At 37.0% G+C, this 25705-nt stretch overlaps 1 protein-coding gene across 1 annotated transcript in view; it reads left to right on the forward strand.

Annotated features, from left to right (window-relative positions):
- The first annotated feature begins 1333 nt into the window (after positions 1-1333).
- Positions 1334-25705, forward strand: part of LOC149835557 (DNA/RNA polymerases superfamily protein) — a 49653-nt gene continuing 25281 nt past the window's right edge. The window contains exons 1-6 of the mRNA XM_090008586.1: positions 1334-1505; positions 12588-12760; positions 14453-14626; positions 14825-14948; positions 15037-15137; positions 15377-15463. Coding sequence (XP_089864712.1) covers positions 1433-1505; positions 12588-12760; positions 14453-14626; positions 14825-14948; positions 15037-15137; positions 15377-15463 — 732 coding nt within the window. The 5' untranslated portion in view covers positions 1334-1432. The remainder of the gene's footprint in view (positions 1506-12587; positions 12761-14452; positions 14627-14824; positions 14949-15036; positions 15138-15376; positions 15464-25705) is intronic.

The raw sequence follows: 25705 nt of genomic DNA on the forward strand, positions 1-25705 counted from the left end.
ATTTCTCCTATTTTTTTTACTCTCTCTCTATAAAACACAAGTTTTAGAGAGAGGGAAAGACTAACCCACTTTTTTATAATATTTTATTTTAGTTTTTTTTTTTAATAATGTAATCTAATCTAGAAGGGGGTGTCGTCCCCTCTAAATAGCTTTAGAGAGTAGAGTTATACTTAATGTAGAAATCTACCTCTTCTAGATATCTCATTAAATTAAAAAAAATAATTTTTTTTATATTAATTAACTAAATATTCTAAAGAATATTTCAGAGGGCGTCGCCCCCTTCTAGAAGACCTCTAAGTTTTATCTTAGGTAAAACTCTACCTTATCCTCTTTTAATTTAAAGTTGATTTTAAAGTTTTAAATTGGCCAAGGATGAATTTCATATCGAGATATGGACCCAAGATCCAAATCTAAATCTACATGAATCCCACCTGAACTAGATCATAGTCAATATGGATCTTGGACTGAATCTAGATCTATATTAACTTGGATAAAAAAGAGTGGATCGAGACTGATCTAATCCATAAGAAATTAAAAATTGAGTTGGGTCATTTTTTAAAAATGTAATTTTTTGGGTCAGTTGTAATCCAAATTTGAAAAAAAAAGATCGCCAATGCAATTTGTGTTATGAGGCACATCTAATGGTGTTCATACATAAATTTCGCTTGAATTTAACTTGAATTTCATTAAAATGTAAATGTTAATTTTTTTTCTCAAATCACAATTGGCTCAATTGGTCTAGTCAATGGACTTTGGGCCATGCCCAAACCTAGTTGATGTCACCTATAATTTAAATCATTTAATTATAAATTTTTTAATTTAATTAGATATAATTAAAAAATCCTATTTATCAAATTTTAAAAAGCATGACAAAATACACGATATTACACTCTACACCTAGCTGCCCTTTTAAGATGAAAGACACTCGTTACAATGGCAACACTCAAAGCACGCCATGTGATGGCAGCTGATCCTTACTCACTTTTCAGAGCCCAAGTAAGCTGGTTCGGATTATGTTCCATACGAGGGCACAAAAAAATATGCCTTACACACCAGATCCGGATTCCAAACAAGCCCATTACTCCATCGACCCGAGTTTGGATAAGGTCTTGGGTCCCACACCTGACTGCCGTGTCCCCCAAGGTGGAGGGTGATCAGGTGCTTAATGCACAAATATTTGTGGAATCATGTGGTACGTGATCCTTTCACCCACCGACCCACCCACCTCGCGAATGCAACCCTAATTCATCCAATGCGGGTCCAGTAATAGTCACTTCGGATTCAATGTCAAACCCGATCCAATATTGTAGAACCCGGGAGTGGTAGGCTTGGCGGGGAAGCTGTTCAATCAGTCTAGGGCAAGGAGCGATCGTCCGTCTTCTCGCGCGGGAATTTTGGGTTCGCAGACTCTCTGGTAAGGTGGGTGGGGTCGATGGCGACGAGCGGGGGGGAAGGAGATCGGCCATGGCAGTCTTATCACACAGCCTACACCAATGCCAAAGCCGGTAGCCCTCTCTCTCTTTCTCTGATTAGAAATGATCGGTTATTGAATTTGAGTCTGACAATTTGCACATTCAAAAAATCTTTTTTTGAGAGCACAATGTATTTAGTTTGGTTATTGAGGAATGGTTGAGAGCACTGTTATCAATGGGTTATTTCGCGATCTAATTATTTGTGAACATGTCGAGGAATTCAATTTTTGAGGTTGCAATGTATTCACTGTGATCGTTGATCTCTTTTATCGGTTAGAGAATAGCTGATGGAACTGTAAGGCACTTCAGTGTTGACGATGCAACTTTCCCATTGGATTGCTGGATTACTCTGATTACATGGACACCGTTTGACCACACTGATCCGGTAATACGGCGTACACCAGCTGGACCGACATGCCGACTTGCTGATATTGAAGATACCATAGTGATCATATCTCAAGATATTTTGAAAGTATCCCAGATATAAAGGCTCCTTAAGAAAGAGGAAAAGAGGGAAATAATTATGATATTTTTGTATCACATCATTTTTTCTGAGAATTTTCTTTCTAGAACCCTTTTGACTTTTAAAATTTCAGTTATTATTTATGTTAAAATTTCAAAATAATCCTGAGGAAAGCCGCTTGTTTTTAAATTGTCACTAGAAAACCCCTTGCTGAGATATCACACAGACTGATATTTACTGATCGCGTGCTTATATACGTGGAAAACAACATTCTTCTGAGTCTAGTATGGTTCATATGCTGCTTTATGCTTCTAAATGTGGAAATTGTTTGATGCTTTAGTTTTTTTATATCCTTAGATATTGCCTGTTATAGAGTTTTTTTGTTTTTTTAAATTATTGATGTTCAAGACGATCAAGGCCTCCACTCTCAAACCTGCGAATCAAGAAACTGACATCTAGACCACCTCCATCTGGATCGATCTCAGTAGAGACTTTGATGAAATTTGTTTTCTGTAATGTCATAAATAAACCTTATTGTTGCTGTAAAATCTATTCATATATGGCGTCTTTCTCTGTCACATGAACAGCCTTCTTGGGCTTTCATAAATGTGTTCAATAATAGAACACAAACACTGAAAATGGATGTGCTATTACATATCACGAACAAGGTGAAGCAAGTGTTGGATGCAATCAATAATGTGTCCATGACTGCAAGTTACCTAGACACCAGCCACAAATGTGGGTGGGAAAAAATATGTACGGAGTTTGACATGGATTTGTATATAAATATGTCATTATGCAGATATTGTGGTCATGTCACTAGTACTGTACCATCTATTGGGAAGTCATAGGTCCAACCAAACCTGGCCCCTGTAGGTGTGTTCACCATGGTGTGGTTAGGAGGAAACATGCTTTAGATCGAGTCATTACAATGTAAAGACCTGATATTTCTGTTAATGTAATTTTGGTGTCGTATGGGGTATTGCTTTTTGAAGCTCTTGAGAAGCCTATTTACACATGGCAATTGCATGATCCAAAACATGTTTGTGCTGAACATGCTATATAGATCATATCTGTAGGACTTGCACAACTTTTTGAGAAACATTAAAACCCAGTGGCTTTTCGACTATATATTATAATGTTAATGGCATGCCTGAATATTAATCCATCCATATCGTTGGTACAAAACCATATAGTTCGGTCATAGTTGTGAGTTTTTCTGCTTGACATGTGTTTGTATGTTTAGTGGGAAAATCAGTTTAGATTGAGTATTTTTGAAGTAAATCTTTGATTTATTCAATTAAAAAATCTCAGTGCTCTATGGACCATTGATTTTTGGAAGCCCTTAAAATGGTGTTTAAACATTGAGGAATCCAAACATGTCCTATTAAGCATGCCATGTACATTAGGGCTCAATCGATGAACATTGGAAAAAAACTGATTGTATGATACCAATGACATAACAAAATGTTATCCACACACAAAGACACATGCACGTATGTATGTATATATGTATGTCTGTGCTGTCCATATATATAATACGTTGTGTGTGGAATGCAAAAAAATGGTTGAATTGTGCCATAAATATGAGCTCCAAAGTCATAAAAATATATTGCATGCTATTCGTGGAACCATAAAAACAAAAACCTAAAAGATTAACTTTGAAACCCGTATTTCAATCCAACAATGGAAAAGAAAAGGCCAAGGCCAAGGCTATTCATGGATATTTGAAAATGTGGACATTGTATGGTACTATGGAGTGTGGAAGGGGCACTTAAGGAACAAAAAAATGGAGGGAAGAGTGTCCAGGTGACATAGCATGACTTTATCTATGTGTTTAGGATCTTGGTCTATTTCTTTTGTTAATTGCTAATTTTCCTTGGTAAGTTACACATAGCAGAGACAATTATTTGCCAATCTAGCTACAACTATTGCTATGTGCCAAGGCTCACTTACTTATTTGAAAGATTTCACTAGGTCATGTTTGACTACTGCAATTTCAAAGTTTGAGGTTGGATCGGGTTTGGGTCCCACACCAGATCTGACCTTTAGTTAAAAAGGGATATTTGATCCCCGATCTAAGATTCCTAAAACATGTTAATAAGTCATTAATCTTTGGCTCAAGTGGGTGGGGGTTGCGAGGGGTCATGGATGTGAGATCCCCCAATCTCATATTCATGCTTAAAGTCTATGTCGCATAGGTGCTGGTGCAGATGTGACACTTAAAAAACTTGGCTGGGGAGGATATATATATGATTTTTAACAACAGGCCTGGGTTCGGCCCTTGTGTCAACGAGGGGAGGAGAAGAAAGGTGGAGAATGAAGAAGAAGAGAGGAGGAAGAGAAGAAAGAAGAAAGAAGAAAGAAGAAAGAAGAAAGGGAGGAGCAGCCGGCGGAGGGAGGAGGAGAAGGAAGAAGAAGAAAGACAGACTATGTCACATGGGTACAGGTGCAAGTACGACACAACAATTCCCAAAAAAGTGGGTACGGGGACTTGGCGGTATATATATAATATTATTAATATTACATAAATATAAAATAAATTTCAAAAATCAAAATCTATTATTCCAACAACACAACATAAATTAATTTAAAATTTAAACAATTAACATTTAATAACCAACTAAACTAGTAACAGAACAGGCTAACAACTTTTATTCAAAGAATCAAAATTCAATAGCAAGTAAAGCTACAACTACAACTGAAAATATCTAAATAATCTATATGCAGTCCGAAAATATCTAGATTATTAGATATATTCAATAGAAAATATCTAATAATCTATATTTTGTCTGAAAATAGACAATCTATATTCGGTCTGAATATCTAATAATATATATAAGTATAACTGAAAACACCTTAAAACAAAAAACAGCAACTAAAAAACAACTTAAAAAAACTGAAAGAGGAAAATCAAGAGGGAGACAGAAATGGGGAAGACAAGAGCAAGAGAGCGGGAGACAAAGAAGGGGAAGGCAAAAGAGATAGAAAGAGGGAAATCAAGAAAGGCGAGGCGAGAAGGAGACAAAGATAAGAGAGGCGAGTTGAGAGGGAGACAGAGATGAGAGAGAGGGACAAAGATGAGAGAAGTACCTGAGCTGCGTAGAGAGGGCAACAATGTGAGGGGCTGAGAGTGGCGATATTATGAAGGGTTGAGCGACGTTGCAAGGGGCTGAGAGAGGCAGCGTTGTGAGGGGTAGAGAGAGTCGAGAGTGAATGAGTCAGGGTAGAGAGAGCTAAGAGAGAGAGGGAGTCAGGGAGGGGGGTTCTTTATAAAACTCCGACACGAGTCAGGTTTTCTTGGATTCAACACGATGCAATGTGGGACCTGATCCGTGGTGTACTCGCTCTGCATCCGGTGGTGGTACTCATGTCGACATGGATACGACACCCTAAATGAAGTGTCCGTGTTACATATAAGACAAAAGAAGAAGAAGAAGAAGAAGAAGAAGAAGAAGAAGAAGAAGAAGAAGAAGAAGAAGAAGAAGAAGAGAGGAGGCAGAGAAGGAAGAAGAAAGACAAAAGAGAGAGAGAGAGAGAGAGAGAGAGAGAGAGAGAGAGAGAGAGAGAGAGAGAGAGGTACCTGTTGATCTTCCATAAGAAGAGGAGTCTGGCCGTTAGTTAAAATACATGTAATCCATATATATATATATTGTCTAATATACCCAATAGGGGTATTTTAGTTATTTCACAAGTACCCGATAGGGGTACTTGTTATTTTCATTTATTTTTGTAATTCTTTTTGCACTTTATTTTTTCTTTTTCTTTTTGTTTTTTTGCTCACATAAAAGGGGCCCCACCATGGAGTCGATGGGGCCCTCAACGACTCCATGGGGAGCCCCTAGGTGGCTCTTCTTTTAAGGCCATAAGGCCATCCCTCCTCTCCTTCTTTTGTGTATATATAGGGGTGAACCCCTCTTGTATTTTTCACTCTTGAGAGCTCTCTCTTTTTTTCAATAAGAGACATTTATATTTTTATGTTGTTTTGTCTCTTGTGGGTTTGGATGTTACCTCTTTTGTTTGTTCATTAGTGGGTATTGTAAGTGCTTATCGCACTCTTTGTTTTTCCGCATATTTCATTACATGGTATCAGAGCCTTGTGTATGCTCTTCTTCTTAATATAGCTAGTTGAGTAGTTATATATTATTGTTTTTTGTATCTCTCTTCGTTTGTCCTCTTGTGAGTGATTAAATGGAAGGGGAACAAAAGATTGATCTCTCCTTCAAGCTCAATGGCTCCAACTACATGATGTGGGCCGCCGCCATGGAGAACAACCTCAAAGGTAAAAAAAACTTTGGGGGTACGTTATGGGCACCATTCCGGAACCACAACTCCAACTCACTAAGATGGATGGTGGTCAAGAAAAAGCTCTTGAAGGAAATGCACGCATGAAGGCCATTGAAGATCACCAATCTAAAGTGGAAGATTGAGAAAGTAAGCATGCGAAGATTCTTGCTTGGTTCATGAACAATGTGGAGCTCAAGATTTGCGCCAACATTGCTAAGTTTCGGATGGCTAATGAAGCATGGTTCTTTATGAAAGGTATGTTTACTCAAAAAGACCTTTCTCGTCAATTCTTTCTCCAAGAAAAAATCCGGACTATCAAGCAAGGAGAAATGAGTGTAAGGGATTACTATAGCACTCTTGGACCCTTATGGGATGAGCTATCTTTACTAGAACCAAAGTGGGTTTCTAGTGTGGATGTAGAACTAAGAAGAGAACAAATGAAAAAAGAACACTTTTTCCAATTTCTACATGGGCTTAGGCCCGAATATGAACAAGTTAGATCTTCCCTTCTTCATATATCTAAGCCTCTTCCCTTGAAAGATGCCATAGCCGAAATATGCCAAGAAGAAACTCGTCTTGGCATGATTAAAGGAGGAGATGATGTTTTGGCCGTATCTAAACCCGCAACCATGTAAAAGCCTATAAGCCTCCACACTTTGCTAGGCAAAATAATTATAATGGCAACTATAGAAAAGCCATTTGCCATCATTGCCAAGAACCGGGTCACATAAGACCTAATTTCCCTAAGTTGAATGAAGCACCTAAAAACAAGGTTGCCTCCGTTGAAGAAGCTACTCAAAAGAAGGAGGAAACTATCAAAGGGAAGGAGTCTTTTTCTCTTGCTCAACTATCGGAAGCACTACAAACTCTACTCAAGATTCCATCAACCTCGGGTGCCGCCATAGCTTCTTCCTCTCCTCCAGGTATGTCTTCTTGGATCCTTGATTCTGGAGCTTCCTTTCATATGACCCCTCTTGAAAATGAGCTTTTCGATTTGTGTAATAACTCTAAAAACTTCTATGTTTCAACTGCCGATGGTACATCTTTACAAGTAAAAAGTTTTGGGACCTTAAATTTTTCTAAAGATTTCTTTATGCCAAACGTGAGAGTGGTACCTCAACTTAATTTAAATCTCCTCTCTGTTGCTCAAATATGTGATCATGGATGTGAAATCTCCTTCTCAACTACGGATTGCTCTATACAGGATCTCCGGTCCGGGAAGCAGATTGGGCAAGGCCATAGGAGGGGAGATCTCTATTACATGAGCAACTTGAAACTTCCCACTAACTCTTTTTGTAACCATGTTCAAGATAAAAATATTGAAATTTGGCATCAAAGACTTGGACATCTAAGTTTCTAAAAAATGTACTCCTTTCCATTTGGAAAGAAATTTTGTAATGAGAAACATTTTGTTTGCAAGAGTTGTATTTTTGGCAAAATGAAATCCACCCCTTTTCCAAATCGAACCTTTGTGTCCAAAAGACCTTTTGAGTTAGTCCATTCGGACGTTTGGGGTCCTTCCCCGGTCATGTCTAAAGGAGGATACTCCTATTACGTTACTTTCATTGATGACTACACTAGATATGTGTGGATCTACTTTCTCAATTTAAAATCCGAAGTCTTTGACTTCTTCAAGAAATTTCATATGATAGTCAAAAATCAATTTTCAAGTAATATCTCTACTCTTAGATCCGATTTAGGTGGAGAATATCTATCAAATGAATTTCAAAATTATTTAGAAATAAATGGAATTTGTCATCAAAGATCGTGTCCTAGGACTCCTCAACAAAATGGTTTAGCCGAAAGAAAGCATAGACACATCATGGAAACCACTAAGACACTCCTTATTTCCAAAGAAATTCCAAAGAGTTTTTGGGCCGAAGCCGCCTTAACCTCAACTTACTTGATAAATAGAATGATATCTTCATCCTTACAAAATACATCTCCATATGAAAAACTATTTGAAAGAGCACCCGATTTCAATAGATTAAGAATTTTTGGGTGTAAATGTTTTTTCCTTACATATAAAAGAGACAAATTATCTCCTAAAGCTATTGAATGTGTTTTCTTAGGATATGGAGAAAATCAAAAGGGTTTTAGATGTTTTGACTTAAAAAATAACAAAATCTATGTATCCAAAGATGTAACCTTTTTGGAAAATGAAAATGGTTTTATGAAAACTAAAGATATTGACGAAAGTGAATATGCTTTCTTATTTGATCTTCTCTCCCAAGAAGATGAGACTCCTCAAGAAGAGGAAATCTCTAATGAGTCGTTGAATGACCTAGAGGATATTCCCCTTGACAATGTTGAAGATGAAAGTGATAGACCAATCCAAACCTATGTTAGGCGTGGTCAACAAGCTCAAATGAGCGCCTTAGAAAAATACTCTCAAGGGTCCAACATAGAAGAAACTTCTTTAAGGAGATTCGGCCGAATCTCCAATCCTTCTAATAGGTTTGTTTCCTATGAGTCTCTAACTTCAAGGTATAGAGCGTGTCTAATTGCGTTACACTCATTTCATGAACCTTCACATTATAATGAAGCCAAAAACATTCCCCAATGGGTTGAAGCCATGAACTTAGAGCTTAGTGCCCTTGAAAAGGCAAAAACTTGGGAAATAACTTCATTACCCACTGGAAAGAGATCGATTGAATGTAGATGGGTCTTCAAAATTAAAACTAAAAGTGATGGTTCATTAGAACGCTATAAAGCCCGATTAGTAGCAAAAGGATATGCTCAGGAATACGGTATAGATTATGAAGAAACTTTTGCACCCGTAGCTAGGATGACCAGTGTTAGGACTCTTATCGCCGTTGCGTCAGTCAAAAAATGGCCTATCTATCAACTAGATGTTAAGAATGCATTCCTAAATGGTGAATTAAATGAAGAAGTTTACATGGATCCTCCACCAGGAGTATGTATTGGTAAAAATAAATTTCTCAAACTTAAAAAGGCATTATATGGTTTGAAACAAGCCCCAAAGGCTTGGCATGATAAATTTAGTAATGTAATGATAAGTTTGAATTTTCGTTCATGTTATACTGACACTGCTTTGTTTATGAAAATTGCAGGGTCTTCAGTAGTTATTTTACTACTTTATGTTGATGATATGATCATCACTGGAAGTGATGAGCAAAGAATTAATGATATTAAGAAAGTTTTAAAAGAAAAATTTGACATGTCTGACCTTGGTTTCTTAAGATATTTTTTAGGAATTGAAGTGGCGTACTCTCCTCGAGGGTACATTCTCTCTCAGATGAAACTTGCTGCTGACATTTGTTCCAAATCTGGTATCTCCGATTATAAGAAGACAGAAACCCCTGAAGTCATCAATGCAAAGTTAAGGTTGGAAGATGGAACACCTCTCGAGGATCCTACTCCCTACCGGCAACTTGTTGGGTCTCTAACCTACTTATCCATCACTCGGCCAGACATAGCTCATGCCGTCCACTCTGTCAGTCAGTTTCAACATGCACCTACAACCGTGCACATGAGTGCAGTCTTAAGGATCGTCAGATATATCAAAAACACCATAACTAAGGGAGTTTTTCTTTCCTCCTCCTCATCACTTGATTTAATTGCTTATATTGATGCTGATTGGGGAGGAAATCCCAATGATCGAGTCTCAACTACGAGATTTTGTGTTTTCTTAGTTGACTCTATGATTTCTTGGAGATGCAAGAAGCAGCACAAAGTATCCTTGTCCTCAACGGAAGCGGAATATCGTGCTATGACCACTACAACCATGAAACTTGTATGGCTAAGAAGTCTCCTCAGCTATGTCATAGGGACTCGGCTAGCAGGGTGCCGCACCCGCGTCGACGCGACTCGACGCGGGTGCGGCACCGGGTGCGGTCAACCCAATTTTGGGTGCGTTGACCGCACCCAGGATCATTTATGTCCTTTTTTTTCGGATTTTTTTTTAAAAAAAAAATTGCCCTATGAAATGGGCTGCGATTTTTTTTAAAAAAAAATTTGCTGACAGCAGTTGTCAGCTCCTGACTTTTCAATGATGGTGGTAGCCTTGCTTGTGCTATCGTGCAGCTGACTTTTCAATGATGGTGGTAGCCTTGCTTGTGCTATCGTGCAGCTGTATATAAAAAAAATCTGCTGACAGCTGCTGTCAGCTCCTGACTTTTCAATGATGGTGGTAGCCTTGCTTGTGCTATCGTGCAACTGTATATAAAAAAAAATCTGCTGACAGCAGCTGTCAGCTCCTGACTTTTCAATGATGGTGGTAGCCTTGCTTGTGCTATCGTGTAGCTGTATATAAAATGAAATTTGAAAAAACCCGCCCCCGACCCCTTTTATATATATATATATATTTACATTTTTGCCCCTGCCGCACCCCCGCACCCGGTTTTTTTGGAAGTGCCGAATCCCCGCACCCGCACCCATGTGACATAGCTCCTCAGTGATATGGGCATTGTCATCTCTACTCCTTCAAAGATGTGTTGTGACAACAAAAACGCAATTTATATTGCAAGCAATCACACCTTCCATGAGCGTACTAAGCATATTGAGATGGACTGCCATTACGTACGTGATGAATACCTAAGAGGAACCATAGCACTACCTTACGTCACATCCGAGTACCAGTTGGCGGACTTCTTCGCTAAGGCCCTTGCTGCTCCTTGTTTTTTGTTTCTCCTTAACAAGCTTTCGGTTATATCCCCGTAAAGCTTGAGGGAGGGTGTTAAAATACATGTAATCCATATATATATATATTGTCTAATATACCCAATAGGGGTATTTTAGTCATTTCACAAGTACCCGATAGGGGTACTTATTATTTTCATTTATTTTTGTAATTCTTTTTGCACTTTATTTTTTCTTTTTCTTTTTTGTTTTTTTGCTCACATAAAAGGAGCCCCACCATGGAGTCGATGGGGCCCCCAACGACTCCATGGGGAGCCCCTAGGTGGCTCTTCTTTTAAGGCCATAAGGCCATCCCTCCTCTCCTTCTTTTGTGTATATATAGGGGTGAACCCCTCTTGTATTTTTCACTCTTGAGAGCTCTCTCTCTCTTTTTCAATAAGAGACATTTATATTTTTATGTTGTGTTGTCTCTCGTGGGTTTGGGTGTTACCTCTTTTGTTTGTTCATTAGTGGGTATTGTAAGTGCTTATCGCACTCTTTGTTTTTCCGCATATTTCATTACACCGTTGTCTCTATTGAGAGAGAGAGAGAGAGAGAGAGAGAGAGGTACCTGTTGAACTTCCATAAGAAGAGGAGTCCGGCCGTTGTCGCCATTGGAAGAGGTGGAGGAGAGGAGGAGTTGTCGTGCTCTCTCCCTCCCCCAATGTATTTTTTTGTTTAAATTGGACCAAAAAGGACTCGGTCAAAGTTTGCTGAGTTTATTTTGGACAAAGATGGCCCTGCCGACTGCACCCAGTGTGGTAAAACATGGTTTTTTCCGCACCTGGTGTCCCACCCGCACCGGCGTCACGTCGACTGGGTGTGGCGGCCTCTTTGGCGACTCTATGTGACTTAGTTTAAAGTTTATCATGAATCTGAAATCAGGGAATCACACACCATAAGTAAATGTGTGGAACTAATGGACCGTTTGATGTGGGATATTCTTTGCTAAAATTTCTTGATTAGTTTCAGTTTGCTAGTTTATGCTTATTTATTTGATATTGAAGGTGAGATATAGCCCTTGATGGGTCTTGATCCCAAGACACATCAGTTGCAACTGGGATTTCTTGCCATCTGTGTGTGTGCATGCTCAAGCATGCATGTCTATATGTGCATGCACACATGCATGTGAGATCACATAATCTGTCTTTAATAAAAATTGAAACTTGTACAAACATGTTCACTGTGTCATGCATGTGGTGAAATTAGTATATCTTGTATTGTATGTGTACATGCTTATGTCAATGATAGCGTACATGGAAAATTTCTGCTTCTTTTATTGCATCAAGGGACATATACTTTTCCCTAGAACTGCCTTAGTCTTTTATTTCATTCCATGTCAGCTTGCATCTTTGCTTTTCTTAAATCAAGTTCACAGGGTGGAATTGAAAAAACATGCTTGGTTTTCAAAAGCAGGCATTTCACTAGTTTGCTTTGAGGCAAGTTGTTTACCTGATCTTTTGATTTCTCAGCTAGTAGAACTCAGTGCCTCCACACAATAGCTTGATGAAGCAAGTTCAACCGATGATTTTTCCATTTTCTTGGTCTTTTAAGGCTAACAAGTGCAAGTGGTTCCATGTTGAGTAGTTCATTCTGTTGCATCCCATTTCATGGTTTTTTCTATTCAGTAAACTTGCAAGTGAAAATGATACACATGATCTTTTACTATTTATTTTTCATATAAGTAATTACAGGTTTTTCATTAATAACTTAATTTGTTTCAGGAATGGAAGGTGTTGACAAAGAGAGGGTTCAGAAGATTATTTATGAGATGAGCAAGGGATCAAAATATTTTGAGAATGAGCAACGAAAAGAGTCTATTATAAACCAAAAAGTTGAGAAAATGCGTTCTTATTGCCTAAAACTTACAGAAAGTGACATATCACATTTCCAAATGGTACACATTGCAGCCTGATGTGCTTAGTTATGACAAGCCGTGTTCTTGAATTAGATTTTATTTATTGTATCACTTTTTTCCATTTATGTCAGCACGTTTCCATTAAATTGTATGAAATATATCTTTTGAAGACAATTATTGAATAATTTATGTGCAAGCAAGTTAAAGATCAATAACATCAAAAAATGCACAAACTATGAAGGGTAATCCTGTTTTTTCATGAAGAACTAAATATATTTGGATCATCTTCATCACTACAGAATAACTGGAAGAAATGTATCCTGATCAAAATAATGACTTTGATTGCATGCTAGTTGCATACTAGTTGCTTGACATTTCTGAGAGAAGAAACTGATGGACTCAGCTGTCGAAAAGTCACCATCACTTGGAGATGCCAAATTTTCCTCATCTATTGGCCATATGATACCTGAGAGATAGAGGATCTCTGAAGTTGATAATAAGTTGATTCAAGTGAGGTACAGAGTTGGGTCCAGTTAATTGGTTTAGGAGGAGTTCAAGCTGGTCTTGATGACTTGACTTAAGATCATAGAAAAATATTAGTTGAAAGGAACCCTTAATGATGTGGCTAAAGCTAATCATTACCTGTCTTTCTGTTTGGAAATCTGCTCCTCAGTTGAGATTTATGTTGCACGTACCTAGAAAATTATGGCTCTGTTTTAGTGATGGACATTGGCGGATTGTCAGGGAATATGGGAATGCCCATTGGTAATGGTTCTAAAAGTATATCCTTTTCTTTGCCATCCCTAGATTTCTTCAGAATCTCTCTCTCTCTTTTCAAAAGTCCCCAAATGGTGCAACATGATAAAATTGAATGTCTTCCATGAGTTGAAAGTCAGATATGGTTTACTTTGTGACTGAAGCATTATCCTAAACTGGTGCCAAAACAAGTTCTATCAACCCAGAGGGCCTGGAGGCTGGATTGGAGGCATGGATGATAGGCGGGTGGTTTCAGCTTCAAGTTCTTAACACATTGCACCACAATTGTCTCATGAGGGTTCTTTTCCATATGTGAAATTTAGGAAATCTATTAAAAGTGCTTGTTTACTGAGCAACCTTAGTCATTCTCTTTCAACCAAATTGGCTCCTAATATGTAAATAGATGCAGTAACCATATCCATGATAAATTGTTTACAGAGGGCAGAGGAAGATAGGCTCTTCTTCTTACCGTATTTCCCAAGTGCTCTGTCCAGGGTTACCGACTTACCGGAAACTCCACTTTCTTGTGGGAAACCCGTTTTCACAATGTGAAACCAACATTTTGGAAACATGTGCAGGAAATGTGTGGGAAACTAATGGGAAACCTGTTTCCCACCGTTCAATAAACCTATTTAATTAGTATGAAAAACCCATTTTATACATGTTTTTCATGCATATTACTTAAATAAAAAATCTTGTTCGTATAAAAAAGTTGAAACACACACACATCCCCCTGCACATACATATATACGTTTCCCCTTTCACATGAGCGTAAAAAGTCATGTTTCCTGTTTCAGTTTCTCAAGACGATATCTGTTTCCATTTCCCTGCAACAAGGTGATTATAGTAATAATTTGTTTTGACATATGGGATCTGACCATGTGAATTATCATGTATGTTCTTTCCCATTCTCTGAGCTCTTGGTTGGCACATATTAGTTTTCACCTTTATAATTTCACTTGTGCTTTAATACAGCTTGCTGACAAAAGAATCTTAGAGCTGGAGACTACAAGAGATCTGTCAAAGGTGTGGCTTCATGTTGACATGGATGCATTCTATGCAGCTGTTGAGACATTAGAAAATCCATCACTAACAGAGAAACCATTGGCGGTTGGCAGCACATCGATGATATGTACAGCTAATTATGAGGTGTGATGATTATCTAATACTGACTGATTAATGAATCAATGTACTAGGGTGGGAAATTGCTACGTTATACAATCTGGTCATTTCAATTTAGGCATCGCTTAAGATCATGCTGATGTTCCTTCATAGATCAAGGCCTATTTAACCTTCTGATGTTTGGCATTCTGTAATAATGTGAATTAAATCTGCTGATGTTCATAGGCTCGAAAGTATGGTGTTCGTGCTGCAATGCCTGGATTTATTGCATGTAAATTGTGTCCAGAATTGATTCTTGTTCCAACAAACATGAAGAAGTATGCACACTACAGTGAATTGTCCAGAGAAGGTTTTCTTTTTTTTTTAATGCGTTATTTTTTTGATTAGATGTCTGGTTGCCTAATTTTCATTTCTTATTAATGATGTTAATATTGTAGTTTTTCGCAAATATGATTGTAACTTCATTGCCACTGGCTTGGATGAAGCATACCTTGATATCACTACGGTTTGCAAAGATCAGGACAAACGTGGTGAACACGTAAGCAAGGATGTCATTTACTAATATTCTAACCTGTATTAAACTGTTTTTTTTCACTGAAAGGATGGAATGTCGTCACTCACTCACACTCTCTCTCTTTCTCTCCATATCTCCATATCTGGGTGTGTATGTATGTGGCTGGATGTGTACATGTGTGTGCGTGTGCCTGATGCATGCTTGCCTTTTGTTTCTATTCCATCAACAGTCTTTTAAATGCTCTTTTTCCTGCAATTGATAAGATTGCTGAAGAGCTCAGGCATGGCGTCTTTGAGGCAACTGGTCTTACTTGTAGTGCTGGCATTGCACCAAACCGCTTGCTTGCGAAGGTTATTTCAGCTATCCTGTGAACTCCTAATGGCTGCTGCTCTACATATTTTTGAAAGATAATTGACTTTGTACTTTTTGATGTATTCTTCCTACCATTTCTTTTAAGTAATGCTAATGTTTGTATTATCAGGCTAGTAAACCTTATTGGAGATCAAGTGCAACACAATAATTTCAAAATATTGCAAATTTGATTATATAGGAGAGCATCATGTTATTGCAATAATTTTCTATCTATTTCTACAATGAAAATTTGTTTCTTGTTCTTATTCATAATTTTTCTATATCTCGATAACTTTTCCACCTTTTCTACATCATTTTGTGAATAGATTAGTAAAGTAATTTGTTATTTTTTAATATTTTCAATTTTCTTTTTTATTTGTAATTCTTGGTTGTTAAAAGTACATGTTATTCCAAGAAATTACTTGCCAAAATATTTTTGAGACCAAAATTGATGGCTGTAGTGTATATGTACCTATTATGTATATAACTATATCACATAGGTGCGGGTTGTAACGACCCCAACTCATACCTCTTGAAAATGCAGATTTTTTTTTTTTTAAAAACAGTGCGAAAAACTTTTCAGAGACCCGGGGTCCTCACAGTTTCAATTCCAACTGGATAACCAAACACCACAAAGGGACTTACATTTATCATCCACAAGAACCAAAACAACTCTTTTTATTTATAAATCAAGAATCAATTTCAGAGACAATGTTTTACTCAACAGAAAGTAACTTACTGCAACAAAAGAAAAGTAGAACTAAAAAACAAAAGAGAGAGTCACTCTATCCACTAGCTGTCAAGAACCAAGTGTGACTCTCGTGCCTTCCCAGTAGCTGCCGATTTTACTGATCACCTGTTCCTGTAAAAAAAAAACAATAAAGTAGGGTATCAGAATCGAAATTCTGAGCACAACCATTTCTAGTGAAACCAAGTGAGACAAAAAATATAGATAAGGTTTCATGTAATAGTTTGAGTGAGTGCAAATATAACAATTTGCAGCATTTAAGTAATCATACATGCAACATGTTACATATGATAAGCAGGAAGAAACAGTAAAGTAGTAGCATATAGCAAGAACTAAGTGGTCAAGATTTTCGGCATGCATTAGAAAGTAATTAACATACACTCATCATCATGTAATGATTGAGAGAATAAGTAAAATGTGCATGTTCTAATGCATCACAGGAAAATGCATGATTTATGTGCGATGCATGAATCCTTTGTTATCTTTCATTTAAGTTTTTCTTTTCCATATGCATGCCCTATTAAATACATACAACATATGATCACATTTAAGTGTACATGCTTACGTTAATTACAAAATATCAATGACCTGGCGGTTATATGACAACATATGATCACATTCATGATTGCGTAACGAGGACAAGGCAATATTAAGATAAACTTTTGCATTCTTCGTATGTCAAAAGTGTAAGTTTCTGCATATGCTAGAGTAGTTGGTCGGGCTTATCAATCCCGGACCGGGCAACCTACCGGCTGCCTAGTCAAATTCCATCCAGCCAATTGGGCCTATCAGCCCGTCCAGCCGACAAACATATCAACTAGTTGTGCTGGAACTACATGGGCGGTCATAAAAGAAAAACATAGTTTGCACATCACCATGAGTCTATACCAAAAAGGAAATTATATTAGAAACCACAAGGACTGACTGATCATGAACATATCATAATCCAGAGTCCACGATTCCAGTAAGCGCTTATATGGGCTCACTCGTAAAAATTAGATGATAAACCTGTTTAACAAAACCAACTATATATATGCTACATGGACATAACTTATAAATCTCAGGCATAAGCAAATATTTCAATCTATCATGTTTGAATAGAATTAGCATTATGGACAACACTAACCATCACAAACATAGTTTAGCTTAATACACGTGTCCCCACATGCATTCAAGTTGCTTATCTCACGATTTCAGCGTCAGTACACCCCCCCCCACACAGTTTTATAACAGAAGTTTTATTTTCTGCTTGGCACTGAAACAACCCACAAAAGGTGGGTACCTAACAAGTATTTTCCCAGTCAGAATTTCAGTTAAGCACTGTACCGATTTCCCTTTTCTTAATTCTGAACAGAGAAATCAATTTTGTTAAGAAAAGCAGTTACACAAAATTAGTCTCAACCGCAGTGTCGCTTCTGAATGTGTAAATTAATCTTATTATGAACATAGATGATGTGTAAAACAATCTTATTATAATCATGGTTACCGTTCCACCCGAATCAAGCTTCACTCAACGTGAAACTTCATTCCAGCAAGGACACAGACTATAACTATCAGTCCTGTGTGCTCTCAACCCGAGAAAACAAGGAAACACGCAGGCAGATATACCCAGTTTAAGTCTTAAACAGAAAACGAATGGGACTGTGTAATGGCAGTCCAACTTTGGTACACGTTCGCCCCTTACTTGGTGGAGCAAAAATCAGCGTAAACCCCCTTTTGGTAAAGAAGCTCAACTACAGATTTATGCCCTGGCGTAAATCCATTCCAAGAACGTGAATCCACGTTGAAACAATGGCTTTAGTTTAAATAAAAACTAAGATTCTTAACAAAGAAGAAAATTAGTTTGTTTAGGCTCATCGATATACATAAATCTTTTTCTTAAAAAGAAAGAGGAAGGCATGCGAACAAGCAAGAGAAATCGGGCCATGGGGAAACGATCCATGGTCCTACCCCATGGATCTTGAAAAAAAAACAACCATCTAGAGTGTTTCCATGGATTCTCATCTCGAACAAATACACGGAATCGAACCCATATTCGATTCCTCACCCAGATTCAAAAGAAGGACCGTACCTCTTTTGATGCTTTTTCGACGATCGGAGACTGCCGTCGCGAGAGAAGAGTCGGCTGAGGTCGATCTCTCCGTTGTTGAGCTCGGGTCGAGGGGGAACAACGAGGAGGAAGAGGGAGCTTCACTCGACGAGAGTGGTATAAATGCCTGTCGCGGGTGGGAAGTCGCCGACGATGGTGGCTCTGACGTTGCGCAGAAAAACGAGAGGGAGATGAAAGATTAGGGGAAGAGAACACGAGAGTGAGGGAGAAAAAGAGAGCAGAGTGAAGAGGGCGAGACCCTCTCCATCCCCCTTTTATCGAACCGAGCCCCCTTCCCTCTCTCCGAGAAAAACGGGGTTGGTTACACCTTCTGTACCCCCCTCCCCTTTCGATCTTTGCAAGAATCGTGCCCTAGGCACGAATCTTGTTTTTGTTATTTTATAAGGCGTAACCCGGGTCCGAACCCCGCGACTCGGGATCCGAATCGGGATTTGGATCCAGGCTAATTAGGAATGTGAATTCGGTCACACAAATAACGGTGGATCCAATAGGATCCAACTGTGGATTAAACCAAAAAAATAATAAATTTCTTTCTTTCTTTCTTTTATTATGATTTTATATATATTACAATATATTTATATGGATATATGGATCCATAAGGTGGATCTCAGACCCATCTACGCACTATTTGAAATAGTTATCACTTGAATAATTTAATTAATTAAAATTATTGCACTTATATATAATATAAGTTTATACGAGATAAATATATACGTAAAGATTCCTTTATGGGTCCTGGATCCGAAACTTGGATCCCAAGCCCAAATCACAATATTATGAAATTTGTATATAATATTTCTAAATAAATGCCTAAAAATTACGGTTATTACACGGGTGTTGCGATGTGGCACTTTAAAAAAACATGGGTGCGGGAGTGCGGGAGGATATATATATATATAAATTTTAACAGTTAAGAGTAACACTAATGAAATAAAAAACAATTTTCATAATTTCATCAATTTATCATGCATGCAATAAATCTAATTAACAATCTATAATTCTATTCTTCATTATAAAAATTAAGCCTAAATATATTATGGAAACAATCAAACAAGTAAAGCAGAAAATAATTAAATTATGTAGTATACTAATAAAAGAAGCAAATAATGTATAATTACATACCGAAAGTATATCCTACGCAATGTATATGACGATGAGGTAATGATCCTAACAATTTCCTGCATCATCATCAAATGCTTAATAAGAAAGATGACTAGGCTCAAATAAGTCCATGTTTGTAATAATGAAATCATGCTCTCCTTCTAAGTCACACTCTTCTGGGTTTACATCCCAAAATTTGGATGATCCTTGTCTGTATTACAAATCCAATTTGAAAATGTTAAATACTTGCATATTTAAATAAAAAAACTAAGAAATAGTAAAATAACTAAGAGAGCAATTAGTACTTGCTCATTGGTTCGCGAAAGTAATCGAAGATTAGAATGGACATAGACTAAATCCTCTGCACGCTTACTGGTGAGTTTGTTTCTCTTCATGTTGTAGATTTGAGAATATATGCTCTAATTTCTTTTACAATAAGATGAACTAGCAGACTGAGATAACAATCTCAATACAAGACGTTGAAGAGGAGTTTCTGGTCCATATGTTGACCACCATGTGATATAATTTATATTCTCCTCCTCTCTCATTATTAATGCCTATCCATATAACCTCGAAGATGAAATTTTTTCAAACTGTAACGACCTAAACTTATTCCCATGAAAAGATAAGTTCCCAATTGTAGTTTAACACACAATTTGTATCAGTGTTTTAAAACTCGCCGAGTCAACTCGGTGACTCGGCTGACTCGGCCCTCCAGCGAGTCAACCCGACAAGCTTAACTCAGGCTGCGAAAACTCGGCGGCCAGACTCGGGCGAGTTCTGGGATGTTTGAAATTTGATTTTTTGGGTATTTCACACACACATATTCACCTTTGTACTAAATAATACATCTTTTCCATGGACTGTCAGGAAAGATCTTTTTGAACAAATAACTGTTATAGTATATGAATCAAACAACAAAGCATTCTAGTCTATAAACTCAATTAACAAAGAATTCTATGCATCTAAAAGCAGAGATTTCTTTCAAGACACATGGAGATTGGAGAGTTAGGACCTAAGGATTCCTTATCTGAATATCACATATTACTTTACATACATGATGATACAACTTCATAAAAAAACTCTGCCTCTATAACTAACATTGCCCCATCACCACCCTTTCGTGGACCACTAGAGGTCCAAGGCAACTTCTAGTTTTCCACTTTATGTTCTTGTAAATGATAGTTTATAGTTTTCCCCAGTCTGTAGCATTTGGTGCAGCTTCTGGGCAATTTTACCAACATCATCTGTCTCTGTTTCTGCCCTTTGTCTAATTGGAATCTTTTTTATTTAAGAGCTGGGCATCATGAATCTAAGGCCTGCAGCAATTTCACTTTTCCTAACCTCTAATCTTAGGCATTGAAAATTTTATTCTATCTTCTTTCGAGCTGCTAATAGCTGTTTGAATTCTTTCAAGGTGATGCATGGTGCAGAAAATCTGTCCAACTCCATTATGTGTTCTTTGTTTGTCCAAAATAATGAATCTCTTAACTCGACCTGCCATTCTCTGTATATTGCATGATCCAAGTGACTGCAATCCATAATCACACAGGATACCAGTGCCATTGGGATCATGTAGTTCCCAAGGGCTATGAAGGTGTTGGCGTGATGAATTACTCTTGTACTGAATAATACATCTTTCCCATGGGCTGACAATTTATATATTGTTTTTCTTTTAAAATCAAAAGTTAACAAAACTCGGTCCGAGTCACCGAGTTGACCCGTCGAGTCACGAGTCAAGTTCCGAGTCACGGGTTTTAAAACCTTGATTTGTATTTTATTACCGGGTTTTACACTTATTCCTCGACCAATATCAGGAATCAACATTTATCGGAACATTATAAATCAACATCTAATATTGGGACACCAGGAAAATCAATATATAATGATGCCACTTTCTTGGTATATCAATAATAACAACTCTGTCTACAACACCACCACAAGTCAAAGTGACTGAAAACTTCTTAAAAACGCGGTCGGGAGGCGAACCACCATATCAGATTCAGGGGCACAATCGCACACGGAGTTTTAGTATCCTCACGGTTTTCCTAAAACTGCCATCAAGGATTCCCATATTGTGAAAGGGACATCCAAGAAGAAAAAAAATCATTAATTACACTGTTTATCTCTTTTATCTTTTTAACAAGAGTCAAATTCTTTACAAAAGAATCGTTTTGCAAATCGATATGCAAAACACAACACGGAACCTTGGCCTGTTACAATATCTAACAGTGCAATTAATTCAGAAATCCAATAATTTCAAAAATGGATTTTTACAATGCATATACACAAATCTTAGAGCTACACATGCTCGTGGCCCACATGGCCTACAGTGGTTCACATCTGACTATCGATGCATCTTATTAAAAAATTCTCAGTGAACATGAAACCACAAAATTATTCAAACATGTCCACAATGCACATTCATTCCTACACAACAAGATTGTACATATAAAACAATTTGCATATGCATATGAACACTTGCTTGCAACATGCATTTTGCTTTCATGATTCACCTCATGCATAACATCCAAATATGCACATGATTATATTGATGCAACATTAAAATAACTTCAGAATTTACGTGTTCATGATATGCACATTTATGTCAACCTACTATTCAATTGCATGAGCATATATAACCAATAAATACTTTTGCCAATTTGGGCATTGCTCGGGATACAAAATATAACTATCGAACCATAGTTATGCTGCCCCCATTCACAAGACAACACTATCATACCATTGGCAACATGTTTCTCATGCATAAACATGTGGCCATTGGTAGTGGATAGTGGATGGTCTTTTACAAAAATGTGCAGCACTGGTCTGCCTCACAACAACCCACAAAATTCATAAATACAACACATTTAACAACATTATAACAGATCAAATGACAACTATAAAATCAAATTAATATTAAGCCTAATCATGATAGCATACATATTTTTTTTTTGACATAATACAACAACTACGTCTTCATCCCCCAAAAAATGGGGTCGGTTTTTTGACATAATGCTAACATAAATAAAAAATTATGATATCAAGGTTGTTTCGATGCCCACCCATAGGACAACATCAAACAACCTAATGACGTCCTCATTGTTGGAAAACAAACATGAATAGCCTGTTCTTGACTCACACAATGTCGGTTTATGTACCCAGGCCAAAAAAGCATTGATCTTTATCAAATTGGCATTAATGGCCTAACCCGATTTTTGGTTTATTTCCCTTCCCTGCATAACAACCAACCGAACCACTAATATACAAACTTCTGGACAGGCTTAACACACATAAGTGTAACAGCAAGTCTAGGTTTGATCTCACAACCTCGGTTTGGGGATTGATTCACATAAATAACTTCCTAAACAACTTCAACAGGTCATAAAACAACATTAAATAAAACAATTTTAACCAACCCAATGACATCAAGTACGATTTTTGATATAAAAGCAATTTTTGACAGCCTCGAAGTAGCTATGCTTTGCAACATTAACAGGGCTAACAAATAAAAAAAATAACGCTGCCATGCATTATAACAAAAAAATTGGCTTTAAAGATATTTTTATTTTGTCCGGCCAAAGGGGGTAAGTACATGATAGATCTAAAATAGATCTGCATGTGCAAAATCTCTGGCAGATCTACATCAGATCTGCATGTGCAAAAACACAACAGATCTGATCGCAATAGCAAGCCTAAACTCGGCAGATCAACACCAGATCTGCCTGCCAGAATCTTGGCAGATCTGCATATATATATATATATGCTCCAGATGTGCACATTTATTTGCCTCGTAGATCTGATAATAACATGAACAAAAATTTATTTTTCAGCTGCATATGTATGTAACACTTGACCGATCTGAACATGTAAAAAGAAATACATGATAACAATAAAAAACTGCATATGCATTTAAATCTGAACATGCTTCCTTAATTAGAAATGATACATGATAAACAGAAATTGCATATGCATTAAATTTGAACATGCTCCCTTAAACAGAAACTGCATATGCATTTAAATCTAAACATGTTTCCTTAATGGAAATGATACATGATAAAAAAAAAACAGAAACTGCATATGCATTTAAATATGAACATGTTTCCTTAATGGAAATGATACATGATAAAAACAACAGAAACTGTATATGCATTTAAATCTGAACGTGCTTATCAATCTAAGTATGTTGTTGTGTTCATCGTATGAGTAATAAAACATGCTAAGTGAAATTTGTACCTTCACTTAACAATTTAACTGAGTGCATGAACACATACAAACCAAGACCGGAATCAACCAGCTATATCGAAGTTGTAGATGCACTTAACGATAACATTAGAACACATACATATTTTTAAACCTCCAAATTAATGATTTCCAAAACTACACATACATATTGATAATCGCATTTTAGAAAAAGATAAATCTGTATATACATATACATATATACTCGAAATCATGTATTTCAAGATATATATACATTAAAAAAATCAAATTTTCCCCTTTTCTTTATTCTCTTTTTTTTTGCCCCCACCAAAAACATTATATAAACCTAATTTAAGCTATTTCTCTCCGTTCGAATTAATAGAAGAACCTGTACCTTCATTTGAAAACGGTAAAAGATCAGAAATAACGTTGAACGATCGGAGCGGAAGGAAGCCCTCTTCCTTCTTTCTTTCTTCTTTTCCCTTTCTTTCTCCTCTCCCACGATTTTCTCTCTCTCCCTCTTTCTCTCTCTTTTTTTTTTGAGTTTTTATAGAGGATGGGCTCCTCTAGAGAGGATGACGCCCCTCTAGAGTCCAAATCTGGTTGAGGATAGAGTTCTACAAGTATAAAACTCTATCTCTCTCTTTTTAACTACTTTTATCTCTTAATTTATTTTTATTATTTTAAATTTATTTTTTAGTTTTTCTAGAGGGTGTCGCCTCCTCTAGAATCTTCTCTTCATTAGGTAGAGTTCTACAATTTTAGAACTCCACCATATCCAAAAATAAATTTTCAGAATTAATTAATTATTGATATTTACTTAATTATTTATTTATTATTTATAAAATAATAAATTTCTATAAAGTTCCAGAGGGTATTTCACCCCTCTAAGAGTCTTTTTAAACTTCCAATTTCATAAATTAAACCTTTATATTGAATTTTAAACTTTAAATTCGTTGGACCTAGATTTTGGATCTGAATCCAAGATCCAAATTTATATGGATCTCAAACTGGACCATATCCTGATTAATATGGGTCTTGGATTTGGTTTAGATCTATATCAACTTGGATCATATGGATCGGATCAGATCCGATCCAATCCATAACCGGTCACATCTAGGCATGTTATTTTTGAAAAAATATGATTTTTGGGCCAACCATAGCTCAAATTCAGAAAAACAAAATATCAATGTTTTAAGAATTTTGAGACGCATCTAATGATATATTACTTGAATTTCGCTTCTGAATTTTGCCTGAATTTAACTTGAATTTCGTTCGATTTTAAAGGTAAAAAATAAAATGTTTTACCAAATATTAATTGGCACGTTTAGGTTTTGTCAAGGGGTCCTGGGCCACACCCAAACTCAATTGACGCCACCTAAAATCGAAGATTTTCATTGACTTCACAAAACCCATGATATTACATGGGGAAGAATTTTTTTGCCCTAATCCCCCTCCCAACCCCCATTTCATTGTGTTTTTTTTAGATTCCAGATTTGGACTATTATGACCTTGGGTGCGTTGACCGCACCCAGTGTCAGTTTGACTTTGACCACATCGGGTGCCGCACCCACACCCGCACCCAAGTCGCATCTCATCGACCCGAGTGTGGCACCCTGCTGGCTGAATCCCTCTGACATAGTGTTATCATTGCAAAATTTTACTTTTGCAAGTCAAACTGACATTTGAAAAAGATTTTGAAAATAACTCGCCTTCGTTTTAAAATGCAGATAAGAATCAGAAGTTTTGAAAACAGAGTTCTAGACTAATTGAAACTTTGGATTCAAGTCCTGAAATTTTGAAACTCTTGAAACTTGGGTTTTTTGAAAGAAAACGAAGAGGTTTTGAAAGATTTTTTCAGAAATTGGTGAAAATGAACAAAATACGAGACCAGGATCAAAGTTCTAATCAGCTGGGACTCTGGGATAGAGTCCCAGAATTTTAAAACTCTCAGAACTGAATCTGTTTTCGAAGAACAGGTGAAATAAAAGTAACAGGATGAAATCAGAGTAGAATTCTGACCCGATTGAGACTTTGGGGCAGAGTCCTAAAATTTTGAAACTCTAAGATAGAGTCCTA

This window comes from Nuphar pumila, chromosome 6 (genome assembly GCF_984573655.1).
Source record: "Nuphar pumila chromosome 6, dmNupPumi1.hap1.1, whole genome shotgun sequence".
NCBI classification, from domain to species: Eukaryota; Viridiplantae; Streptophyta; class Magnoliopsida; order Nymphaeales; family Nymphaeaceae; genus Nuphar; species Nuphar pumila.